General features: G+C 49.5%; 1 protein-coding gene across 4 annotated transcripts in view; it reads left to right on the top strand.

The window, feature by feature from the left end:
• Positions 1-22,139, top strand: part of MBP (myelin basic protein) — a 152,906-nt gene that overhangs the window by 58,685 nt on the left and 72,082 nt on the right. For all 4 annotated transcript variants that reach the window (XM_005586396.4, XM_005586397.4, XM_015439600.3 and 1 more), the window contains exon 3: positions 4,023-4,110. In XM_005586396.4, coding sequence (XP_005586453.1) covers positions 4,023-4,110 — 88 coding nt within the window. The remainder of the gene's footprint in view (positions 1-4,022; positions 4,111-22,139) is intronic.

Here is a 22,139-nt window from a genome sequence, read left to right on the forward strand (position 1 = left end):
TCTTTTGGGCAATGACGCAGGGGGACCTGAGCCGCCAGGACCCATCCCCTCTTGTAAGTCTGAGCCCCGTCTGCAGGAAGCTCTTGTTTTATCATCACGAAAATCACATCACTTTTGACCCATCATCTCCATTATTCATTCTGCTAGAAGACATTTTGCTTACAGGAAATGTGTTCATCGTAGGGGAATATTTTATATTTTTGGAATAGCAATATCGGGTGTCAAAAACAAGCCTTATATTTGAGTAGAAATTAGTCATGAAATTTCCCAGGCCAGTGTGTACTTTCTGCACACGTGCTGTGTCCCTGTACGATCTAGAGATGTTGAACTATCAGAGAGTTGAGTTGAGAAGGTGGAGAAAACGGCAGCTTTGGAGTCCTGTCTGCCATCACTATTCAGGGTCTACCTGTGGCCACTTTGGTGTGAGGGATAAATACAGTGGACGCACCATCGCGGTGGGACCGACGTGGGCACAGGCTGGCGCACAGGACACAAACTTCCTCTTCACGCTTTTGCTGCCCACAGCCTCAAAACCAGCCTGGGAAGTGGATACAGAGAAGTGGCTGCTGCTAGGTTACCCCCTCCACGCACTTAAAGCAAAGTGATGTGATGTAAATACCAGCTTTCACTCCGCATCTGAAATGCCTCATTTCTAATATGCGGCACTGTTCTACTCTCCAGTGAGAAGGGCTGCCCACGCCAACGGGAAGACGCTACTGGTCCTCGCCGTGTCCCGCTCGGAGAGACATTAAACATGAAGAAAATGCATCTATGATGTGTAACGACGGTAGCTGAATCGTACTTAATTAATTAGTTCTTAAATAACACTTATTATTTTGTAATTAGTGAAGAATATGATCTACTACTAGCATAGAAGCTAGATGTAAAAAAAAATATGACATGAATTCATAGCTGAGGAAGGACTATCGGGAAATTATTTATTTTCCAGGTTTTACTGTCTTCTAAAATTGACTGGATAGATATGAAAAGTGTACATAGTCAGCTGTCTTTGACTCCCTCTGCTGAAAGAGAGACAATCCATTTTAACTATGTTTAAAAAGCTCTCGCCGGGTGCCAGGCACTGTGCTAGGCGTGAGGGATAGGAAGGTGTGTAAGGCATGGTTCTTGTTCTCAAAGAGTTCACCGCGTCACAGGGAGGTGAATAAAACAGTGGGCTGTTCTGAGTTTCTGTAATGGAGACACATGAAAATCCGCAGAAGGTCCCAGGCTGCTGGGAGCCTGGAAGCCATGGGGGTGAGGTCAGAGGCCCCGAGGTGAGGCCCCCAAGGCTCAGCTCTGTGGTGGTGGCTGCTGCTGTTTGTCCTGTAGAGGCTGAGAGTGTTTATTTCAGTCCCGGGAAAGTTTCTGTCCCACTACATCTCTAGCAATGCCAGAAATCAGTTTTTGTTCTACTTGGTTGTGTTAAAAAGAAATCTCATTTTTGTTTTGCTCTGTATTTCTTTGATTACTAGTGAGTTTGAATATTATCTGCATTTCATTGCTTATTAGTAACTGTCTCGTGGGACTCTGGGACTCGCCATCTGGAAAGCAGCAGCTTGGTTTCTACACCAGCCAACCAGCAACAGAAGCCTGTCAGGTGCACACAAAGTTACAACAAACGTAAACACCTTAATTGGCTGTCTAGAGTCATTCTAGAGTCATTCTAGAATTGTCATTCTAGAATCGGGCAACACCTCTTTCTACAAAACAGAATGAGTGCTCCGATGAGCCGAGCAGAGGAGGTTGGTTTATCAACAGAGACTGAAGAAAGCAGACACAGAAAACAAAATGCAGGCGGATGTGTGGGTGGTTCCAAGATGACTTCCCTATAAAGGTTAAAGCAGACGGGACTTCCTCATCATCTGGGCTAAACCTGGCCTGCTTGGAAATGGGGCTGTTGCCTCTCCTGATTTCTCAGAGGGTCAAATAAAGATCTTCATTTGGGCTTGGTACCACACTTCACACTGGGAACGTCTGCTGGACCCAGTGCAGGAGCGCAGTCCAAACCAGTGTCCTCTTACCAATTTGATTTCACAACGTGAAGGCAAATTCTTCCCTCCTCAATTTCGTGAGTCCAATAACCCATGTGTTTTTTTATCTGTTAATCACACCAGAGAGCACTGCATTGTGGAAACAGTGCCATGGACATTGGTTGGTGGGGACGTCGCCCACCCATCCCCTCCTGTCTGCCCAGGGATGGGAATGGATACACACACACACACACGCGCACACACACTCTCTCTCACACACACACACTCACACACACACGCACACACACATGCGCACGCACACACACGCACACACACATGCGCACGCACACACACGCACACACACACACACAGAGACACACACTCTCACACACACACAGACACACACACACTCACACACACACGCACACACGGGACGGACGGTTTCCAGAGAGGGCTCTTAGTGACCAGGAGGCGGAGTATGGGGCCCTGGCTGGTGTGAGCTCAGAGGGCTGGACTTCTCTCCAGGAACAAACAACCTGCAGTACATAGTGAGTCACACTAGGTCTGAATCAGACTTCAGGGTGGGCTTAATGGCTGTGCCTGCCCCTCTCTCCAGAAAGAAAAGAATGTAAAATTGAGACTCTGCACATCTTATGGTCCTGGGTTAAAAGCTCCTAGGAAATGAGAGATTGGGTGGAAAATTGGTACAAAGTTAAGTGCAGAGACCAGGGTGGGGCGCTGCAGGGAGCGGCACCCGAGAGAAGCAACCTCCCGGTGCTGCTGGTGGGTGGCACCAGGACCAGTGCGGCTGCCCACAGCACTGACGCCCGCTCAGTGAAAGGCTCCAGTGTGACTCATTCCTCCTCCAGAAATGCTCCTTGCCCGTGTGCATTCTGAGAAGTGAACAGGAATTAGTGCAACACGGTTAGGATTGAAAAACACAAATGTGAAAAAGCTGGATGGTGGTCGTGGAGCCTGGCGAGGTGTGAACAGTAACTGAAATGCCCGCAGGCTGTGCAGGCAGCTCTGTGCCTGCTGTCATGACGTCACCTCCAGGATCCCTCTTTCCCTGGCAAAAGCAGGAAGGAGCGTATCATCCACAGTGTGATGCCATTTACGTGAAGACAGAAAGGAGGGAAAAGAATACACGTGTCATTGTCTGAATGTGCCCAGATGATTGTGCAAAGTCTGGGAGAAGCTGGGAATGCCGGCTGCCTCCCAGAGGAGGAGGGGGCATCCAGGAGACCCCAGGGTTTCAGCGCGCAGCCGCTGTGCACTTTCTAGAGCTTTTGAATCATTCAGTGTGCAAGTGTGACATTTCAAAATAGTCAAGTAAAATTGATTACAAAAATATCAAGAAGCTGAACCATATCTTCTCTCCGCACTGGTGATCGAACTATGTACTGAAAATTTTAAACTCAAGAAACAAGCTCACACTGCCATTCGGGCCCCAAACAACAGGCAAAGGGAGGCCCAGGGAAGAAACTCTGAAGCTGAAGATTCCCAAAGCAGTGGCCGGGGGCCTGGCCCCCGCCCCCCACAGCAGGCTGCTTCCTCCCCCAGAATACAAAGGTGCCTCCGAACATCAGCTTCGTTTTCTGTCCCTAAAAGGGCTCATTCTTCCATCAAAGTGGTGCTGACTGGTTCCAGTTAGCCAAAGGTGTCACTGGAGAAGTAAGGCTTGGTGTCAGTTCTGCTGCACAGTGTCACTTAGAATCTAAAGCAGTAACTATGCGGGCTCACCCTTGGCGTGTAGCTAATTTATTTTACCTAGGCTGATATTTCCAATTTTTTTGTATAAAACTAAACCAACTGGGTCCAGAAAGTGCTTAGGTGCTTAGGCAGAGAAAACAAGCCAGAATTCAGAATTCAGAATTCAGAATCCTGCACAGAAAACCCTCCTGTGAACCAAGGCTCTATATTCTATCTTGAAAACAGGCGTGAAACTGGTTATCTGATAAAAAATTTATAAAGAGACAAATGCATTACAATTGCTTTGTTGATAAAACAGTTTATCTTAAGAAAAGTGTTTGTTGTGTTTTCTTTTTCCAGAATGGCGAAACTAACAGGGGAGAATCTGAAAAAAAGACAAACCTGGGTGAACTTTCACGGACAACCTCAGAGGACAGCGAAGTGTTTGGTAGGTGACGCAGACGTCGGCAACATGGCGCCACATGGTGATGGCGTGCACCTGCACGCTCACTCGGGGAAGCCTTTGATGTTTTAATTGCATGGGTGATCTGTGGATCTGTTCTCATTGCTAAAAACATAGAGGCTGGGTTCATTGCTTCATGTCTGTCATCCCACACTTCGTGGGGTCTATGCTAGAGGATCACTTGAGCCCAGGAGCTCAAGACCAGCCTGGGCAACATATGAGACCTTGTCTCTACAAAAAATAAATAAATTAGCCAGGTGTGGTGGCATGCACCTGTGGCCCCAGACACTTGGGAGGCTGAGTTGAGAGGATCACTTGGTCCCAGGAGGGCGAGGCTGCAGTGAGCTATGATTGCACCACTGCACTCCAGCCTGGGCGACAGAGCAAGACCCTGTCTGAAAAAAATTAAAATGTCAACTGCGTAGATATGTGGCAGATAGAGCCCCTTCCTCCCCTCTCACAATCCTTTCCCATCTCAGTTTTGTTTTTGCTTGTATGCCTTGTTGCATACATAGACATTCAGCATTTCCCAGGCTTTGCCTCACTATATGGTGTTTCTCTGATCATCTATTTGTCCAACCCTGTGTGAGCATCAGGAAGCCTAGCAGTGCTCGTAAAAAATAACTAATGAGGAAATGAAATTGCACCAAAGCCTGGATGCTGTGGTGTTTATCTTAACCACAAAGAGTGACTCAGAAGGCATTGGGAAATAACTGTTGTCTGCAGAATTTTACTTTTCTGTATTGCCTTATTGAATATAAATTGCCTTTACATATTTTTATGGTTTGAATGTGTCCCCCAAATTTCGTGTGTTGGAAGTTTAACCCCTAAATTTCTATGTTAATTGGAATTGAGGCCTTTGGAATGTAACTAGGAGCAGAGACCTAGTCATCAGGGCACTGGGGTGGGGCCTCTGATGAGACCAGTGGCTTTGTAGGGAGAGGAAGAGAGGCCTGAGCCAGCTCTCGCTCTGTATCACCATGCGATGCCACCCACTGTGTCATGGCACACTCACCAGAGGCTGAGCAGATGCCAGTGCCATGCCCTGGGACTTCCTAGCCTCAAGAACTGTAAGGAATAAATTTATTTTATCAATTATCCAGTCTCAGGTATTCAGTTATAGCAACAGCAAATGAACTAGGACGGAATCTTAGCATTCATCTTTGTTTCTGCTTCCCCTCTGAGTAAATGACCATGTTCTCATTTGAGGTTTACATTAATGCAGTTGGATCCACTTTTCTCATCATGACACTGAGGCTCAGTGACTTGCCCAAGACCACAGGGCTATGCGGGTCCTCAAAGCAGGTGTGTTCTGCTGTGCGCAGCTCTTTGATTTTCTCCATGTATTCCTAAAGCAAAGAGAAAGAGGGATGGAATGAACTGTGCGCAGATCCTGAGAACTCACTGTAGGTCGAAGGAAGAAGGACGGATTCTGTGGCTACTAAAATCCTCATCCCTTTCCCCGAGATCAGCCCACCCTGTAGGTCACAGACGACACTCAAGGCAAACAGCCTTCTGGGCCACATTCTCTTTATGGAAAGGCCTTTCTCTATACTTCACCTGTTAGTCAAGATAATTTATGCCGTTTTTTTTGTTGTTGTTGTTCCTGATTAACTTGTTCTTTTTCAAAAGTCCTTTCTTTTCTATAATGCCATCCTTCTTGAGCGAGCATACATAACATAGATTTAGTGTGGCCCACTGTTTCGATATCTTAAGTGTCCATGAAAATCAGCATAACCCAAAGGCCCAGAGACTGAAAGCAATGAGGACTCCTTCACTAGAAATGAGACAGGCAAGTGCAAAAGGGACTCAGTGCTCTGCTGACTTCTGCAGATTTTCTTACGATCTTTATAGGAATTTTCTCGGAGGCCTGAGCATAACTCACTGCCTTCAAGTAGTGGGGTTTCCATCCTTAGTGGCAGGGGAAGAAGAGGAAGGAGTTGAAGGCAGCCGCGTCCGTGACTAGGAGCAGCAGCGCGCACTCTGGAGCACACTGAGGGTTTCCTAGAATAGACACGCTGTGAGTTTGAATGGGATGTCTTGATGATTTTAAGAATAAATCTGCCTATAAAACTGTAGAATAAAAATTCATTTAGATGATCTCTTATTCATACATTTCAGCTACATATATAAAGACATAATAGAAAAGCACAAAGACAAATGTCCAATTTTAGGTTTTACACGTAAATAAAAGTGAGTTCTAGAATTATTTTGGTTAAGCCTACTGATTTTTTTAAGTAAACATCATCTTTATCATTATTCCCCTAGCTAATTGCTTTTAAGATTATTAGTGACAATGGGAGTGGTTCTGTTACCATCAAATACATACACACACACACACACACACACACACACACATAGGTATATATACAGCATGGATACAATATAACGTAAAAAGGTCTTCTATACTCAGCCCTTTCCTTACACTATGAAGATGATATAATTCCTGAAGCCCTTCCAAACGCAGCCCTCCTTAACCTTTTCAGAGAGATACTGAGTTTGGACAGTTATTATCTAGGATTGAATGTGAAAAATACTGGTAGTGATGGAACTGCAGAATATTTCCATCATTTCACAAACTTGGGTTGTGTTTTGATAGGAAGAGCCATGCTTCTGCCTGTTGTGTTTACTGAGATGTTCCCAGGTCCTTGGACACTGGAGCAAGGCTCACATATCTGCTGAATGAACTTCGTTCCCACATTCCAAGCCTTCCTGCCTGTGAGTGTGACCAGGAAGCAGTTCCCCAAGAGTCACCTTCAGGCCTCTGCAGCTGACGCCTGATTCAGGTTGAGTCAGAACGAAGGGGGAAGTGGGAGGAGCTTGTGGTCCGAGGCGTCCTGATTTCATCCCACCCGGGGGGAGGCTGGCCCAGGAGGCCTCTGCACTCGCTGTTTAACAATCCCAAGTGATGCCGACCTGGAAGGGCCTATTGAGCTGTGAGGCTTTTGCTATTGACCTTAATAATTTCCTGACTCTTTCCTGCAGCACGCAGAACTCTACTCTAAAGGCGCAGAGTACTGAAGGAAAAGCAACTAAAATGATCTTGGCTATTAGTCTTGACTGTATAACCTTGGAGGCATATATGCAATTTCTTTTTAAATTGTAATGTACAAAGTGACTCTAAATGAGAGCAGCAGTTCCCTCCCACTTTAGGAAAAGGTCTTTCCTTGACGGGAGAGTAAATCCCATAAGTACAATAGGAACCATTCTTGATGTCCCGTGAGCACTAGGCATCCGTGATCGTGCGATGGTCATCTCTAGGTTCTTGGCAGCCGTTTCATCCACGCATCAGAAGAATGAGCGAGGAATGTGAGACAAGGGCAGAAAGCCATCATCCTTAGCCAACCACCTCTGCAGGACACTCATACCTAAGATCTCTGTGGCGTCAAAAGGCAATAGTGTTGTATTTCAGCTGAGAAGAGAGTCCCCGAGTGAACACTGATTGATGCATTGAAGAGAAAAGTTTGTGCCAGGCGCTGACTCTGGCACAGATGCCATCACTATGGTTCACACATTGAGTGCTCAAAACCGCAAACAGACAACTAAACCAGCACAGCCTTCCTCCTCGTCTCTGTGAAGGCCAGAGCCAGTCATTTTCTTAGCAATCCACTTTGAAATTGTATTTGCCCTTCATCTCCTGGTAAAAATCCCACCAAAGGATTGTTTTCAATCTAAGTAAATAACTCGTGAGAGCACACTTGCAAATATCTTCTGTGATTTTTTTTTTTTTTTGTGACAGCTTTGTGGTTATGCTTAAGACTGTTTTGCCTAGTTACAAAAGGAGGAAGAAAACACTTCAAGACACGACAACCTAGAGAACTGGGTGTTGTCTGAGCTTTGGGGAAGCAGGTCATTTTGCGGTAGACCAGTCGCTGCTAAGTGTTTTCTGACCCACACCCCCACGGGCAGTGCACACACTGTCCTCCTCCGTAGAAACCAGGCAGGAGTCAGTCTCCACCTCTCCTCCCACTGGAGGGAGGAGTGGGAGCTAAACTAATGGTCGGGCTAAACTAAAGGCAGGCAATTCAGTTGAGGTGAGTGAAGTCTTAGGTCTTCCTACATTATACTAAGGAAGGAGAGGAGTGGCCAAAAGAGGGCACTACTGCCCCGGCGACTGACTGTGGTTCCTCTCGGCCAGGACAGGCATCTCAAAGGCAGGCCTGGAAGGATGTGGACTCCGTGTCACGCGTAAGCTAGTTCACTCCACATGTGCCACTGATGAAGGATGTCCTGCCATGAAAACATCACCATCCCGCATCTGTGTTTGCTGTGTCCATTTCACGGGGCCAAGTCCTGAGTGTACAGCATGTAAGGGCAAAACCCCGTGAAGAGTCATGAGGAAAACATTCACGACTTCATTGCTCAGACCGTGGAGATAGAAATAGCTGTGTTTAATGTTTATTTAAAAAGTATTCATCCCAGAAACATTGAAGTACATATATTGGTGTGTGCGTGTTTTCACTCTTCTTTATTTTATAAAGCTTGAGTTAGCTGACACTAGGAAAAAAGACCAGGAAACTGTAAAATGTAAATAAAATTGAGAGATGAAGTGAAGGAAGACCATAAACACATCAACCACGTGACAACGGCCGCAGGGAGCCCCACGTTTTGTTCTGAGCTGCCCAGCTGCCCAAGTGGAAGGGGACCCCAGCCAGCCTGAAATCTCTCATTTTACACAGCAGGTGGCAGAGTCTTACCGCCTTTTAGCTGTGTTCATTTTGCCAATGAACTCCTCTTTTTGTGTCTTGGTTTCCCCATACGTAAGTAGGAGTAATCATAAAATGACCTGTGAGTGAGAAACAAGTTGACACACGTGCATGTGTGGGACTCCCCCATCTCCTCGCAGTACTCAGTGAACATGGGCTCGTATTTTCAGAGAGAAGACTGCAGACATTTTTTGAAGGATTCAGAGCTTTGTTTAACAAATACTAAGAACTTTTCCTGCTTAAATTTTTATCACAGATAAAGAGTCACATGGTAGTCAGCGACCTCAACATATTTTTATAGCACATGTGGAGATTAGTTTTGTATAGTTATTGATTGTAATAGAATTCAGTAAGAGCCAGTGGTGCAACATCAGTCTTCAGCATTGAAAGCCAGGATCCTATGGTCCCTGTGTCTAGCCATCAGAGGACCTGCTATGATCCACAGACAGAATTACAAGAACTTGGGGTCCCTTCCCAGAGCCAGGACTTTGATAGGCATTTCACAGCACAGAGTTCCAGGTCCCAGGCTCTGAGAAAGGCCCAGGAGGAGTTCTGAGTGACTGGTTGCTGAGGCACTGTGTGCCTCTGTTCCATTGAGGGTCAGCGGCAGCCTCAAGAGAAGAAGACAGACCACATGGGAAACAAGCGGGTGTGACCATTGGCTCTGCCATCAACTCTCAATGCAACTGGGGGTGCAACTTCATCTCTCTGTGCCTCCGTTTCCTCGTCCAGAAAACAGGGTTTCCTATTGACCCTCAAGAATTGTTGCAAGTGCGCACTGAGAGAACAATTTGGCCCGGTGTGGTAGCTCATGCCTGTAATCCCAGCAGTTTGCGAGGCTGAGGCAGGTGGATCACCTGAGGCCAGGAGTTCGAGACCAGCCTGACCAACATGGGGAAACCGCATCTCTACTAAAAAATACAAAATTAACTGGCTGTGGTAGCACACACCTGTAATCCCAGGTACTTGGGAGCCTGAGAAGGAGAATTGCTTGAACCCAGGAGGCAGAGGTTGCAGTGAGCTGAGATTGCACCACTGCACTCCAGCCTGGGCAACAAGAGCAAAACTCTGCCTCAAATAAAAAAGAGACAGAGAGAGAGAGAGAACAGCTACACTACATTACAGGATGCTTTAACGTGTCTACTGCTTGAAGCCACGTTCAGACAACGAATAATGAGTGCTGCCATTCATTAGTAGTTTTCATGTGCCAGTGAGGACCTGGATCACATCTGCCATAAACATTCATTCATCATTGGCACCAGGATGTCCTGCCTATGTGATTTCACCATTCATTTATTCAATCATTTTTGAGCACCTCCAATGTGCCGTGCCATATACTGGAGGTGGAAGAGAGAGGGCAGAGGTTAGAGAAAACAAAATAGAGAAATGGCGGGGCCAGCCCTAGGGAGTTCACACCATTTGGGGGGTGGTTTAATATAGAAAGACATGAAAGGAGGGCATTTTTTTCTTCCATTGTTTTCTAGTGCTGGCCGTGTCATAATGCTATAAGGTAGAGTAAAAAGCTATGTCCTAAGTGAATGAAAAATACTTAAAATGAGATACACAGAAGTTCAGGAGAAGCCACAGTGGAGATAAACTGGAGCATTTTGAAAGACTGAGGTGGTGACAGGGAGCGGGCAATGATTGGAGGGATGTGACCTGGACAGAGGAATCATACAAAGATTTTCATGTTTTGGTAGAACATCTGTCTTTCCAATGAAGATAGATTTTAAAACATCCAAGAGTAGGCTTAGAAGTTATTTAGATGAGGTTGGAAAAAAGTTTCTATGCTCTAAAAGTTGGAAGGTGTCCAGATACTATTCGGATCGACCCAGATATCACTGCCAACAAAAGAATCACCAGGTTCATGAATTTGGAAAGGAGAATTTACTTCTTAGGGGGGCTGCAGCCTGCAAGGTGGCCATCCTGACAGGCTGGGAAGCAAAGCCTCCACCAGAGACGAGAGCAGGCACTTGGAGGGAGGGAAAGATGAGACAGGAGTTATGCTGAATGGGTTGGCCAAGTTTACATATTCAATGGCTCATAGGAGAATCCTATGAATATTTATGGAGGAGTCCTAATGAATGTGTACTGAGTGAACATGTATGTTACATACAAGCTGTGTTCACTTTAACATTTCAAGGCACTCCATTAGGCCCTGTACATCAAGGGGTGGAACGGGGGCACAAAGGCACTCAATGTGCAGCCTCTGTAAACCCACCAGAGCAGGCGGTGGTCAGTGGTGTCTTAGCAGAAGAAAGTTACTGAAATCAGCCTCTTGTCTAATCAGAGCTGTAGTTACAGCTTGTGGAACAGGGGGATCTAGCATCATCTCATTGTCACAGCTGCAATTGTTTTCATATTACTTACCTCAGGGCCAGTGCTTGTTTAGGTGAGAGAGGAAAGGAAGCACCCTGTGATGGTTCCATCCTGCATGGCATGGCCTCAGGGTGGTTTATAATTTGCTATCTTTTTTTTTTTTTTTTGAGACAGAGTCTCACTCTGTCACCCAGGCAAGAGTGCAGTGGCACCATCTTGGCTCACTGCAACCTCTGCCTCCCGGGTTCAAGCAATTCTCCGCTGAGACTACAGGCATGCACCACCACGCCGGGTTAATTTTTGTATTTTTTAGTAGAGATGGGATTTCACCATATTGCCTGGGCTGCTCTCAAACTCCTGACCTCGTGATCCACCTGCCTCGGCCTCCCAAGTGCTGGATTACAGGCATGAGCCACCATGCCCAGCCCATAATTTGCTATCTTATTGCCACAAAGAGTTCATTCCATCTTGCCTGGAGGGGAGGACCTTTACTTTACATCACCTTTCTAAGAGGCTGTTCCTGTCATATCTAACCACGAAGCCCACCTGTCTCCCATGCCACACTTCTTTATCCCACTGCCTTATTTCGTGTCCTTCACAATGGCCTTTTTTTATTGCATTTACACACTTAGTGTCTTTTTTCTTCCACAAATGCAAGCTTCTTGAAGGCGGAGCATCTCGTATCTGTGCTGGCACTTATTTTTATTTTAATTGACTACCAAGTGGCAGCACTTAGCACTGAAGTAGACACAACAAACAAACGGCTTCTCGAGACCCATGTCTGCTTTCTGCATTTTGGTGTATTTTTACTTGTAATAATATTCACCTGATTTTTAAGCAAAAATATATTTATCATCTTACACATGTTAAATTTGATTTATTAAAGTTAATTTTAATTTTTAATTTTAATAATGTAATCAGGTTAATTAGGATTAATTAAATTAATTATAAATAATTAGTGACTAATTTATAAAATTAAATTATTATAATTAAAATTAATTATAATTAAAATAGCTAATTGAATAATTAAAACTAATTAATGGGATTAGTTGATGAACTAAAAAATAACTACCTGACATAACTCTGTCCCTTTTTCAATTTTGAATTCAGATCTTTCAACCAATAACATTTTTCTAGGCTGTTTAATGGTCCTGATTACTGTATTATCCTTTTAAATAGCTCCTAATATTCCATGTGATTGACAAACCATCAGTAATACAATCATTCCCCTATTGCTTTTCATTTCGGTTGTCTGGGCTACCAGAAGACATGCTACAGTTGGCACTTTGATTTGGGTAGGGTTTTTTCTTTCTTTTAATTGTTATAATAGGCTTCAGTCAAAGTAAGTGAAATGGCTAAATTATTTTCCCCGAAGTCGAGCCGGTGAACTGCCCTTCCCATGGCTGCCCTTCCTGTCGCTTGCATCTTGGGGCAGCCGCAGGGAGTTGTAAGCTGGTGGGCTGTGGCTGGATGTGGTGGCCCTCAGGCAGGTCTCGTTATATCCATATGGTGGAGGTTTTTTCTTTTAATATTGATGACATTTGGAAACGGTAAACTTTCCCATGAAAATGTTGAACTGCAGCATCTCTGGAAACTAAAGGTCTGGCAATGGTGTTCTCCCGGCTTGGCTGCAGTCAGCTGACCAAGGAGCCCCCATCTCCAGGGGCTCCAGGTCCCCTGCGATTTTCCCCCCTCTGCGGAATGAGCTGCCTGACCCCACAGGCCTGGAGCTGGAGACTTGGTCCCTCATCTGTTCGAGATTAAAATGACCCTGGGCACCATTCCAGTCACTACGGCCGTGTTCCAAGTTTGTCCACAATTTCGTTTCTTAAAGTGCTGTTTCTTTGGCTCAGGATTCTGCACACGGGGGTGGGGGTGGGGCTGGAACAGCTCGTCCCGTGTGGGCATCGCATCAGCCGGTGGGGGCTGGGTTCATGCCCTGGGCTGGGGTCTCCTGGAGGCCACTCCCTCCCGTGGCTGGCGAGCTATGCGGGGCATTGCCCAGGTCTGGCCGGGTTGTCAGCTTGAACTGGTGCCCCGGGTTCTCCAGGTCTGGCCTCCCCGCAGCGTGGAGCTGCGGTCCCAGGTGCGTCCTGATAGTCGAAGCCAGAGTGGAGCCACTGCCTGCTGTGACCCAGCCTGGGAGCGCTCCGCATCCCCGCCTCCCCGCATCCCCACATCCCCGCATCCCCCCTTCCCCTCATCCCCACATCCCCGCATCCCCCCTTCTCCGCATCCCCACATCCCCGCATCCCCCCTTCCCCGCATCCCCACATCCCCGCATCCCCCCTTCCGCGCATCCCCTCATCCCCGCCTCCCCTCCTCCCCACATCCCCGCATCCCCCCTTCCCCGCATCCCCACATCCCCGCATCCCCCCTTCCCCGCATCCCCACATCCCCGCATCCCCCCTTCCCCGCATCCCCACATCCCCGCATCCCCCTTCCGCGCATCCCCTCATCCCCGCATCCCCGCATCCCCACATCCCCGCATCCCCGCTTCCCCGCATCCCCTCATCCCCGCCTCCCCGCCTCCCCGCATCCCCGCCTCCCCTCATCCCCGCATCCCCGCCTCCCCGCATCCCCTCATCCCTGCCTCCCCGCATCCCCCCTTCCCCGCATCCCCGCATCCCCGCTTCCCCGCATCCCCGCATCCCCGCATCCCCCCTTCCCCGCATCCCCTCATCCCCGCCTCCCCGCCTCCCCGCCTCCCCGCATCCCCCCTTCCGCGCATCCCCTCATCCCCGCCTCCCCGCATCCCCTCATCCCCGCCTCCCCTCATCCCCGGCTCCCCGCCTCCCCTCATCCCCTCATCCCCGCCTCCCCTCATCCCCGCCTCCCCTCATCCCCGCCTCCCCTCCTCCCCGCATCCCCTCATCCCCGCCTCCCCTCCTCCCCGCGTCCCCTCATCCCCGCCTCCCCGCCTCCCCTCATCCCCGCTTCCCCGCCTCCCCTCATCCCCGGCTCCCCGCATCCCCGCTTCCTGGCGTCCCCACCGCCCCTGAGGTGGACGTCCAGGGCTGAGGAGGGGATGCCTCTTCTTCCCAGAGAGTCCCTGAAGGGCTGGTGCAGCCCTGGGTGACGAACTTAAAAACCACTCCCCGCCTTCATCAGATGTTCCCCCTCAGAATTTTCATGTAGCGTTTTTAAAAATCATTGCATTTTTGTTTAAATTTGTTTCCAAGAAACTTATATGAGAAAATCCTTTTTTGAGATGCTATTTTTCAAGTAATGTGTGTATTTAATGCATCCAGGTTAGTAAACTGAGCTATAAGACCTCAGTAAGTAACTCATTTCTGACATAAAATTCCATTTGGACCTGGTAGTCGCGGGAGTTCCTGTCTCCTTGTCCTTCACACACAGCCCGAGTCCTTAGAGATAATCCCTGCACAGCCTTTCCGTGGGAATATTCGGTGCTAGTGTGAATGGATCACTAATTGTGATTCCGTGGCTGCCTGAGGCCTTGTATTCCTGTCTAGACAAGCCACAAAACCCATTTTCTGAAATACCATCTTTGGGCTGGGTATAAATCATAGAAACAAAATCACAAGTTGGGGGATGAAGGAATATTCAGATTATCTTGTCTGACCCCGCCTTGCATGTCAGATGAGGGTGCAGCTGCCAGGCAGACACTCAGGAGCAGGATCCGAGCCCAGTGCTCCCAGTCTGCCAGGGAGACCACAGCTGGTTCCTTGTGGGGCAGGGCAGTTCTCATGTCTGTCTGACAGATGTTAAAACAAACACTGTAACAGTTACTGCTCCTCTGTGCACTGAAGTGAATGTTTGAAAAACCCAAACATAGCTCTGAATATTTACCCTGCTTCATTGTAGTACCCAGGCAATTCTTTGGGGACATGCCTCCTTCCCATCTCAGAGGATGTTTGCTTTGGGCCGAAGACCCCCTGCTTCTCAGCGGCCCAGTGGTGAAAGCTCACGCGGTGGGCGTGGGTGTGGGCATGGTCAGGGCACGTGGGAAGCCGGTTCTCCTCAGCAGCCTCTCCTGAGAGCTGTTAGACAAAGGTCTCAGCATCTAGGAGTTACTTTAGTGCGGCCATGTGGTTAGGACTGTGGACTCGGTTCCCCCGTGCAGATGGGGGTTGTGTGCTCAGCTGCAGGTTGCTGGGAGGACTCAGTGGTGTCAAAGAAAAGTTACCCCAGGGAGAGTGGGACAGGCAGGGAAGACGTATCCCAGACTATTGCAGTAGCAGAGAGGAGCTGAACTCGACCCTGCTGAAACAAAAGGCAGGAGGGTTTTTAAGCACTGGGGTGAGCTGGTGGGAGAGTCCTGGAGGACGTTGGTTGGAGGCCGGTTGGTGCAGTCAGGCCAGCAGTGTTTGCAGATTAGCCCTTATCACAGTTAGGCCCCTGCCTCCAACGGGGACTGGGAGCTGAGGGTGCTACCTTCCTTGTTGGTTACATTTCAAAGGCTCCTGGGTCCTTCGAGAAGACCAAGCTGGGCAGTGAACTGGGCAAGGGGCCAGGAAAGGGCTGAGGTCTTAAAGGGACAGAGAAAGAATTTACAGTGGCAAGTTTTCTAGAGACAAGGAAGTTGGGGCCGAGAGTCCTACAAAACCTGTTCAAGGTTTAGTCCCCCAGACAGGAATGGCAAGGCGGTCTGGGCCAATGGTCAGTTCATGCCTCTGGTTTAGAGCAGCACCCGGTCCCTACGGGCCCTGTGAGCCACATGGACAGCGGGCCAGGCATAGGAGGCAGCAACAGTGTGTTCCCCAAAGCCTCTGCAGACCCAGCCCTGGGCGCACGGTGTCCCTGATAACAGGAAATGCACTGCCAGTGGCCTCACTGCCATGCACTGGTGCAAATTCATGCAGGTGCCGCCTGCCCTTCATCCACACGGTGAGTGGAGAGCACCACGCTTAGCCATGACACCGCAGAGCCACAGGGACATGTAAGAGGAGTGGGGGAGGGAGAGCCTCACTTCGGGTTTTTTTTCCCCCTTTCTAAAAATTCCGACAGCTGCTCTAAAACCTTAATTATTCCAACCAAGCTTCTAGAACCACTGAGTTTCTGGGAATGTCTGGGTTTGCAAAGTCACCAGCTGCGTTTGGAAAGACATTTCCGATGGGGTTGAAATCTCCAATGTGAATGAACTTTTCTTGTCATGACCTCACTGTCTGTAATGAGGGCTTCCTGATTGCAGTTCGCTTTACCTGAAAACAAAACAGAGGCCAAACACCACCTTATTTAAAGCAAGAACGGAAGTAATGCTCTGAAAGACAGCAGCCCACCAGCAGATGTGAAAAGCAATTACTAGGTTAAAAAAGAAAGAAAGAAAGAAAGAAAACTGAGCGCACTTTCAGTGCAGACCATCTTTCCCAGCCAGGGAGGATGGCAGAGGTGGCCCTGGGCTGGGAGGGAACAGCTACCCGCGCACCTCCTGGGTCAGGGGTTGGGCTTTAAGGATGTGGGTTCTAGAAGTTTACAGTGATGTGCCCCCTCCTCTGGGTATTGTATCAGTTGGTACAAAGCCACTTCCTCCCAGGGCAGGACATTCTTGCACCAGCTCCGCTCAGCTCCTTCCTGCCTCTGGGTTTCTGCTGACCTTGCTCCTCCCACACAGAGGCTGTGCTGGAGTTGCAGCCAAGCTGCCTGCTGTTTTCTCGACCACAGAGTGTGGTGCAGACACGCAGGGCCCAGCAGCGGCAGGCGGTGCTGCCGTTCCTCTGTCCCCATCCACCATGTGCCCGGCCCGAAGGTTCTCTTCTCCTCACTCCCAGGGCCTCCCAAAGCCAACTCATTATTACTTCCCATGGTTTGCATACTTTTATGATACTGAATTCCATACAATGTTGACATTTAAATGTGTGTGTACGTGCAAGTCCCTTCCCTTCTCCTCTGGGCTTTCTGTTTGGAAGCTCATTTTCCTGATAATATGAAATAGATCATCTGGAGATCACAATGGCAGAGTGGGAGAAAACAGGATGTGTGCATGGTGACGTTACCCGCAGCTGACAGGAATTGGAACTTGAGGTGTGTGCGTGGTGACGTCACCTACCGCTAACAGGAATTGGAACTTGAGATGTGTGCTGTGTGCGTGGTGACGTCACCCGCCGCTAACAGGGATTGGAACTTGAGATGTGTGCGTGGTGACGTCACCCGCCGCTAATAGGGATTGGAACTTGAGATGTGTGCCTGGTGATGTCACCCGTCGCTAACAGAGATTGGAACTTGAGATGTATGCATGGTGACGTCACCCACCGCTAGCAGGAATTGGAACTTGAGATGTGTGCATGGTGACGTCACCCGCCGCTAACAGGGATTGGAACTTGAGATGTGTGCCTGGTGACGTCACCCGCCGCTAACAGGGATTGGAACTTGAGATGTGTGCCTGGTGACGTCACCCGCCACTAACAGAGATTGGAACTTCAGATGTGTGCATGGTGACATCACCTGCCGCTAACAGGGATTGGAACTTGAGATGTGTGCATGGTGACGTCACAAGCCGCTAACAGGGATTGGAACTTGAGATGTGTGCATGGTGACATCACCTGCCGCTAACAGGGATTGGAACTTGAGATGTGTGCATGGTGACATCACCTGCCGCTAACAGGGATTGGAACTTGAGATGTGTGCATGGTGACGTCACAAGCCGCTAACAGGGATTGGAACTTGAGATGTGTGCATGGTGACGTCACAAGCCGCTAACAGGGATTGGAACTTGAGATGTGTGCATGGTGACGTCACAAGCCGCTAACAGAGATTGGAACTTGAGCTTTCCCCTTATCGAGGTACAAAATGAGGAGAGCTGTTTCTATGTCTTTATTGAGAGCACTGATGGCTGATTGTGCCAAGGACCCAGGGACGCTCCGGTACTTTGCAATCACCTCTCCCATCACCAAGGCCCAAATCCTCCTCTGCCTACCTGGGTCATTAAGTGGGTCCCGGCCTCCATCCTGATCCGTCCCTGTCGGTGCTCCCTGCCAGCTAGCTGCTGAGCACCTTGCTCCCTGCTCGAAGCCCCTCCACCTGTTCCCCAGGGGCCTCTCCAACCACATCTCCTGCGGCGTCTCCCTCCCGCAGCCTCCTGGGTGTGGCTGAAGCACAGACTGCCCTCCTCCTTCAGTCTCTTGCCCGGATATCCGGAGGCGAACTCTTCGCTCCGTGTCCCTTCTCATTGACATCTCCCACTTAGAAGTGCGACTGCATCAGCGTGGGTGGGCTCTGCAGGTCTGCCAGAGGAACTCCTAAATCTCTGAGGCTCAAGATGGTGTCCACTCACATCACAGCTCAGCGAGGGCCAGGTGGCTGCCCGTCCAGTGTGCCTGGGAGAGCCCTGTGGTTTCCACATAGAGTTTCCACCATCAGAGGGCAGGGTGGGGAGGGACCAGGAGGACAGCCCAAGGGCCAAGCACCCTGCAGGCCAGGCCGAGGGGCAGTCATCGCGTCCACTCAAGTTCTGATGGCCAGAAGCGTCATGCGGCCCCACCTCGAGGAGGGGGCCGAGAGGAAGAAGGATGCAAAGTGGGGTGGTACAGTCACCTCTGTCACACTCCCTGATTATGTTGTTTATTGTCCGAGCCCCCACCCCGGATGGAAAGTGAGCCCCATGAAGGCAGGGACATCTGCCTGTTTTGTTCGCTGAGATATCCCAGCACCTAGATTTGGGCCCAGCTCATGGGATGAGCTTCATCAATATTTGCTGAATGACTGAGTGACAGGCGGGACACCCCTCGTCCCTGCTGCTCTCTCCTCTCCTGTCTCAGAGACTTTGTTTGCACATGGCAGTGTTCCACATCAAATGCCGGCAGACAGTGTGCCTGAGGCCTGACCTCTTCCCTGTAAGGAATCCGGCCTCTGTGCTGGGCTCAGCAGTGATCCGCAGAGTGCCCGGAGCTCGTTCATCGGAGCGTGTGTGTGCAAGAGTGCCTGTGTGTGCTTTGTGATGCGTGCACATAGCGTGTGGGGTGCACGCTATAAAAATGCTGTTCCAACTGACAAAATGTCCCTGGAACTCGAGAGATGCTTTTGTTCTTTGAAATTAGGGTGAGACTCTGAAACCACAGCCAGCCCCTGTAGTGGAGGGCACCGGCTGACGCTGGTGTCTTGGCTGTGGGGGCTGAGGATGGAGCTCAGTCCCGACCCAGCTGAGTGTGCAGATGTCCAGCGTCTGTGTGCCCCTTGACTGCACCTGCAGTGGGGCCACTGCCCACCCCTCCCCTGAAGCAGCCACCGTGAGGATGGGTACAGGGAAGTGGGAAGCAGCCGTGTCACTGCAGATGCGGCCACCCTCAGCCAGGGTTCCCAACAATAAGCCATCTGGTGTTGAGCTCCCTGGAGACACGTGAGCTTGTGCTGTTCCCCTCTCTGCTCCTGGGACAGCCACGCTGGCCTATCACGGAGACACGGCATTGGTTGGCTTCTTTTGGGGCCTTCTATTTAGCAGGAAACCAAAAGTTCCCCTTTTTCAAATGATCCAAGGCAGGCGGCTGGGGTCTAGCATGGGCTCACACCCATGTTCCCCAAAACCTTTCCAGTGGCTGCACAGGAGGGAGCAGGTTAGGACGGGAAGGGCACAGTGCCCACAGGGACAGCACCCCTGAAGTCCACCCGGGGAGTATACATGGCTTGAGGGGTTGCCTGCTGAGTGGAGAGGAGTGGGGGCTCAGGGACGCAGGCCTGACGTTGCTGGGCTGGCAGGGCACTTCGCATCGGGAGTCACAAATCCCAAGGCGAGGATAGTGGCCGTGTTCCCATGGGGGATTATTCCAGGTGAGCAGGTGGATGGGTGGGGGACACTGCTCAGCAGGTCCTCTGAGCTTGCCGGGCTATACAGTGAGCATAAACACTCACAAACCATAGCTGCATTTGCTTCAAGTTTGTTTCCTGTGCACTTACCCCGAAGCGATCCTGGCCTTCCAAAATAAGAATACACTGCTAAGAGTCACTTAGGGTCATCAGAGCCACAATGGGACAACTGAAAGATTCCCAGAACAAAGAGGGAATACAAACCTTACAATGGCACAAATAGCAGCTGTGATGGGCTCTGGCCAGTGGGGCGGCCATGCCTGCAGCTCGGGACCCGGGGAGCTCAGACAAAGGGGTCCCTGCTCGCGGGCGCCCCCATCCAGGGACCCCTTTGTCTTAACCCCCGATCGGGACACTGCTGACCCCTTATGTCTGCTGGGCCTTGGATCCCCAATTTGAAAGCACCTCTATTTGGTTTCCATAAGTAAAAGTTCACATTTGTGATTTCACCTCACAGCCTGAATTTGTGATTGGAAGTTGGGGTTCTGTTGTGTGGCTGTTGGATCGCCGTTGCTCCTTCCCCCATTCCTGGTCGGGTGGACTCAGGCACCTCGGAGGAAGACTCTGGCTCTGAGGGCACAGTCTCAGTTGGGCAGCTTGCGCTCACAGGCCTTCTCCAGCCTCCTCCTCCTCTTCCACTGGTGCCGCACGGCTTCGCCATACCCTTTTTTTTTTTTTTCTTTTTTTTTTGAGACGGAGTCTCGCTCTGTCACCCAGGCTGGAGTGCAGTGGCCGGATCTCAGCTCACTGCAAGCTCCGCCTCCCGGGTTCACGCCATTCTCCGGCCTCAGCCTCCCGAGTAGCTGGGACCACAGGCGCCTGCCACTTCGCCCGGCTAGTTTTTTGTATTTTTTAGTAGAGACGGGGTTTCACCGTGTTAGCCAGGATGGTCTCGATCTCCTGACCTCGTGATCCACCCGTCTCGGCCTCCCAAAGTGCTGGGATTACAGGCTTGAGCCACCGCGCCCGGCCAATACCCTTTTTTTAAGATGCCCTTTTTCCCCACTTGTTCCAATGAGAGAAGGGCATGCCCCTGAGTTTCTCAGATGAATCCTTCAGGAGCTGGGCCTCACTTCTGCCACGAAGGTTTTAGCATCAGCATTGTGTAAATTGAAGAAACAAGATGTTAAAAAAGGGAACATTAAGCACACTGTCACATGCAGGTTTAGCAAAGTGCACCCCCGCTCACGCTCCTATGCCTGGTCTTCACGCATCAAACTGAACCCCGTCACTCTCACACCGCGGCTTTCCATATTCATTCCGACCTTTCTTGTTCTCCCTGGAACGTGCTAAATTTGATGTATCAGGAAAGGTGTTAGTAATTATTATTCCTTAGCTCTCCTTCCACCCTCAACTCTTCTTCGCAATTAAAGAGTTCCGTGAAAATCGGGTCCTTGGTTCAGCCCCGGTTCTGCACTGGGTCTCGGTTTTGGTGTGGTTGCCGCAGAGGCATTTAGATCCTGACCTCGCCCTCCCCGGCGGAGCCCAGTCCAGAGACCCAGAAGCAGCCCCAGGTGGGCTCTGTGGGGCAGCCGCTCCTGAACCGTTGAGCCAGGCCGACAGTGGTGGGTGGATTTTAAAATAAACAATGGATGTGACCGTTTAAGTAGACTTAATTTTATCATTAGAGACGCACAAAGCAATTGAGAGATGCTCACATCCGCCCGCAACTGAAAGGTAAGGAACTTGTAATTTAGGCACATTGAAATGGGAACTTTTCATGTTGACTTTTTGTATCTGGGCCATTTTTATTTCCAGGCTACAATACAATCATGTTCCACAATAATAAAACTTACACCAGAAGGCTGTCCTCCCTTTCTTCCTCTGACAGGAAGAGCCCCACCTGGATAATAGAATCTTACATGTTATTTTACCTAAAATTTACCATTACCTAAATATTTTTATTAAAATTACCTTTAAAATTTTGTCTTCATGTTCCATTTCTTTTTCCTGGGATCTTCATTAATAACCAAAAACACCAAAAGCAAATATTATAATTAGTGATCCCCATGACTAGAACTTGATACTATAATAATTTGCCCTGGGTAGGAGAAGAGAGTGGCCGGAGGCTTCCCTTGAGATGATTGAGACATGATCCTTACTACTAAGGTAATAAGGTGGGGCGGGGTGGTTCATGCCTGTAATCCCAACACTTTGGGAGGCCGAGGCAGGAGGATGACCTGAGGTCAGGAGTTAGAGACCAGCCTAACCAATGTGGTGAAACCCTGT

This window comes from Macaca fascicularis, chromosome 18 (assembly GCF_037993035.2).
Source record: "Macaca fascicularis isolate 582-1 chromosome 18, T2T-MFA8v1.1".
NCBI classification, from domain to species: Eukaryota; Metazoa; Chordata; class Mammalia; order Primates; family Cercopithecidae; genus Macaca; species Macaca fascicularis.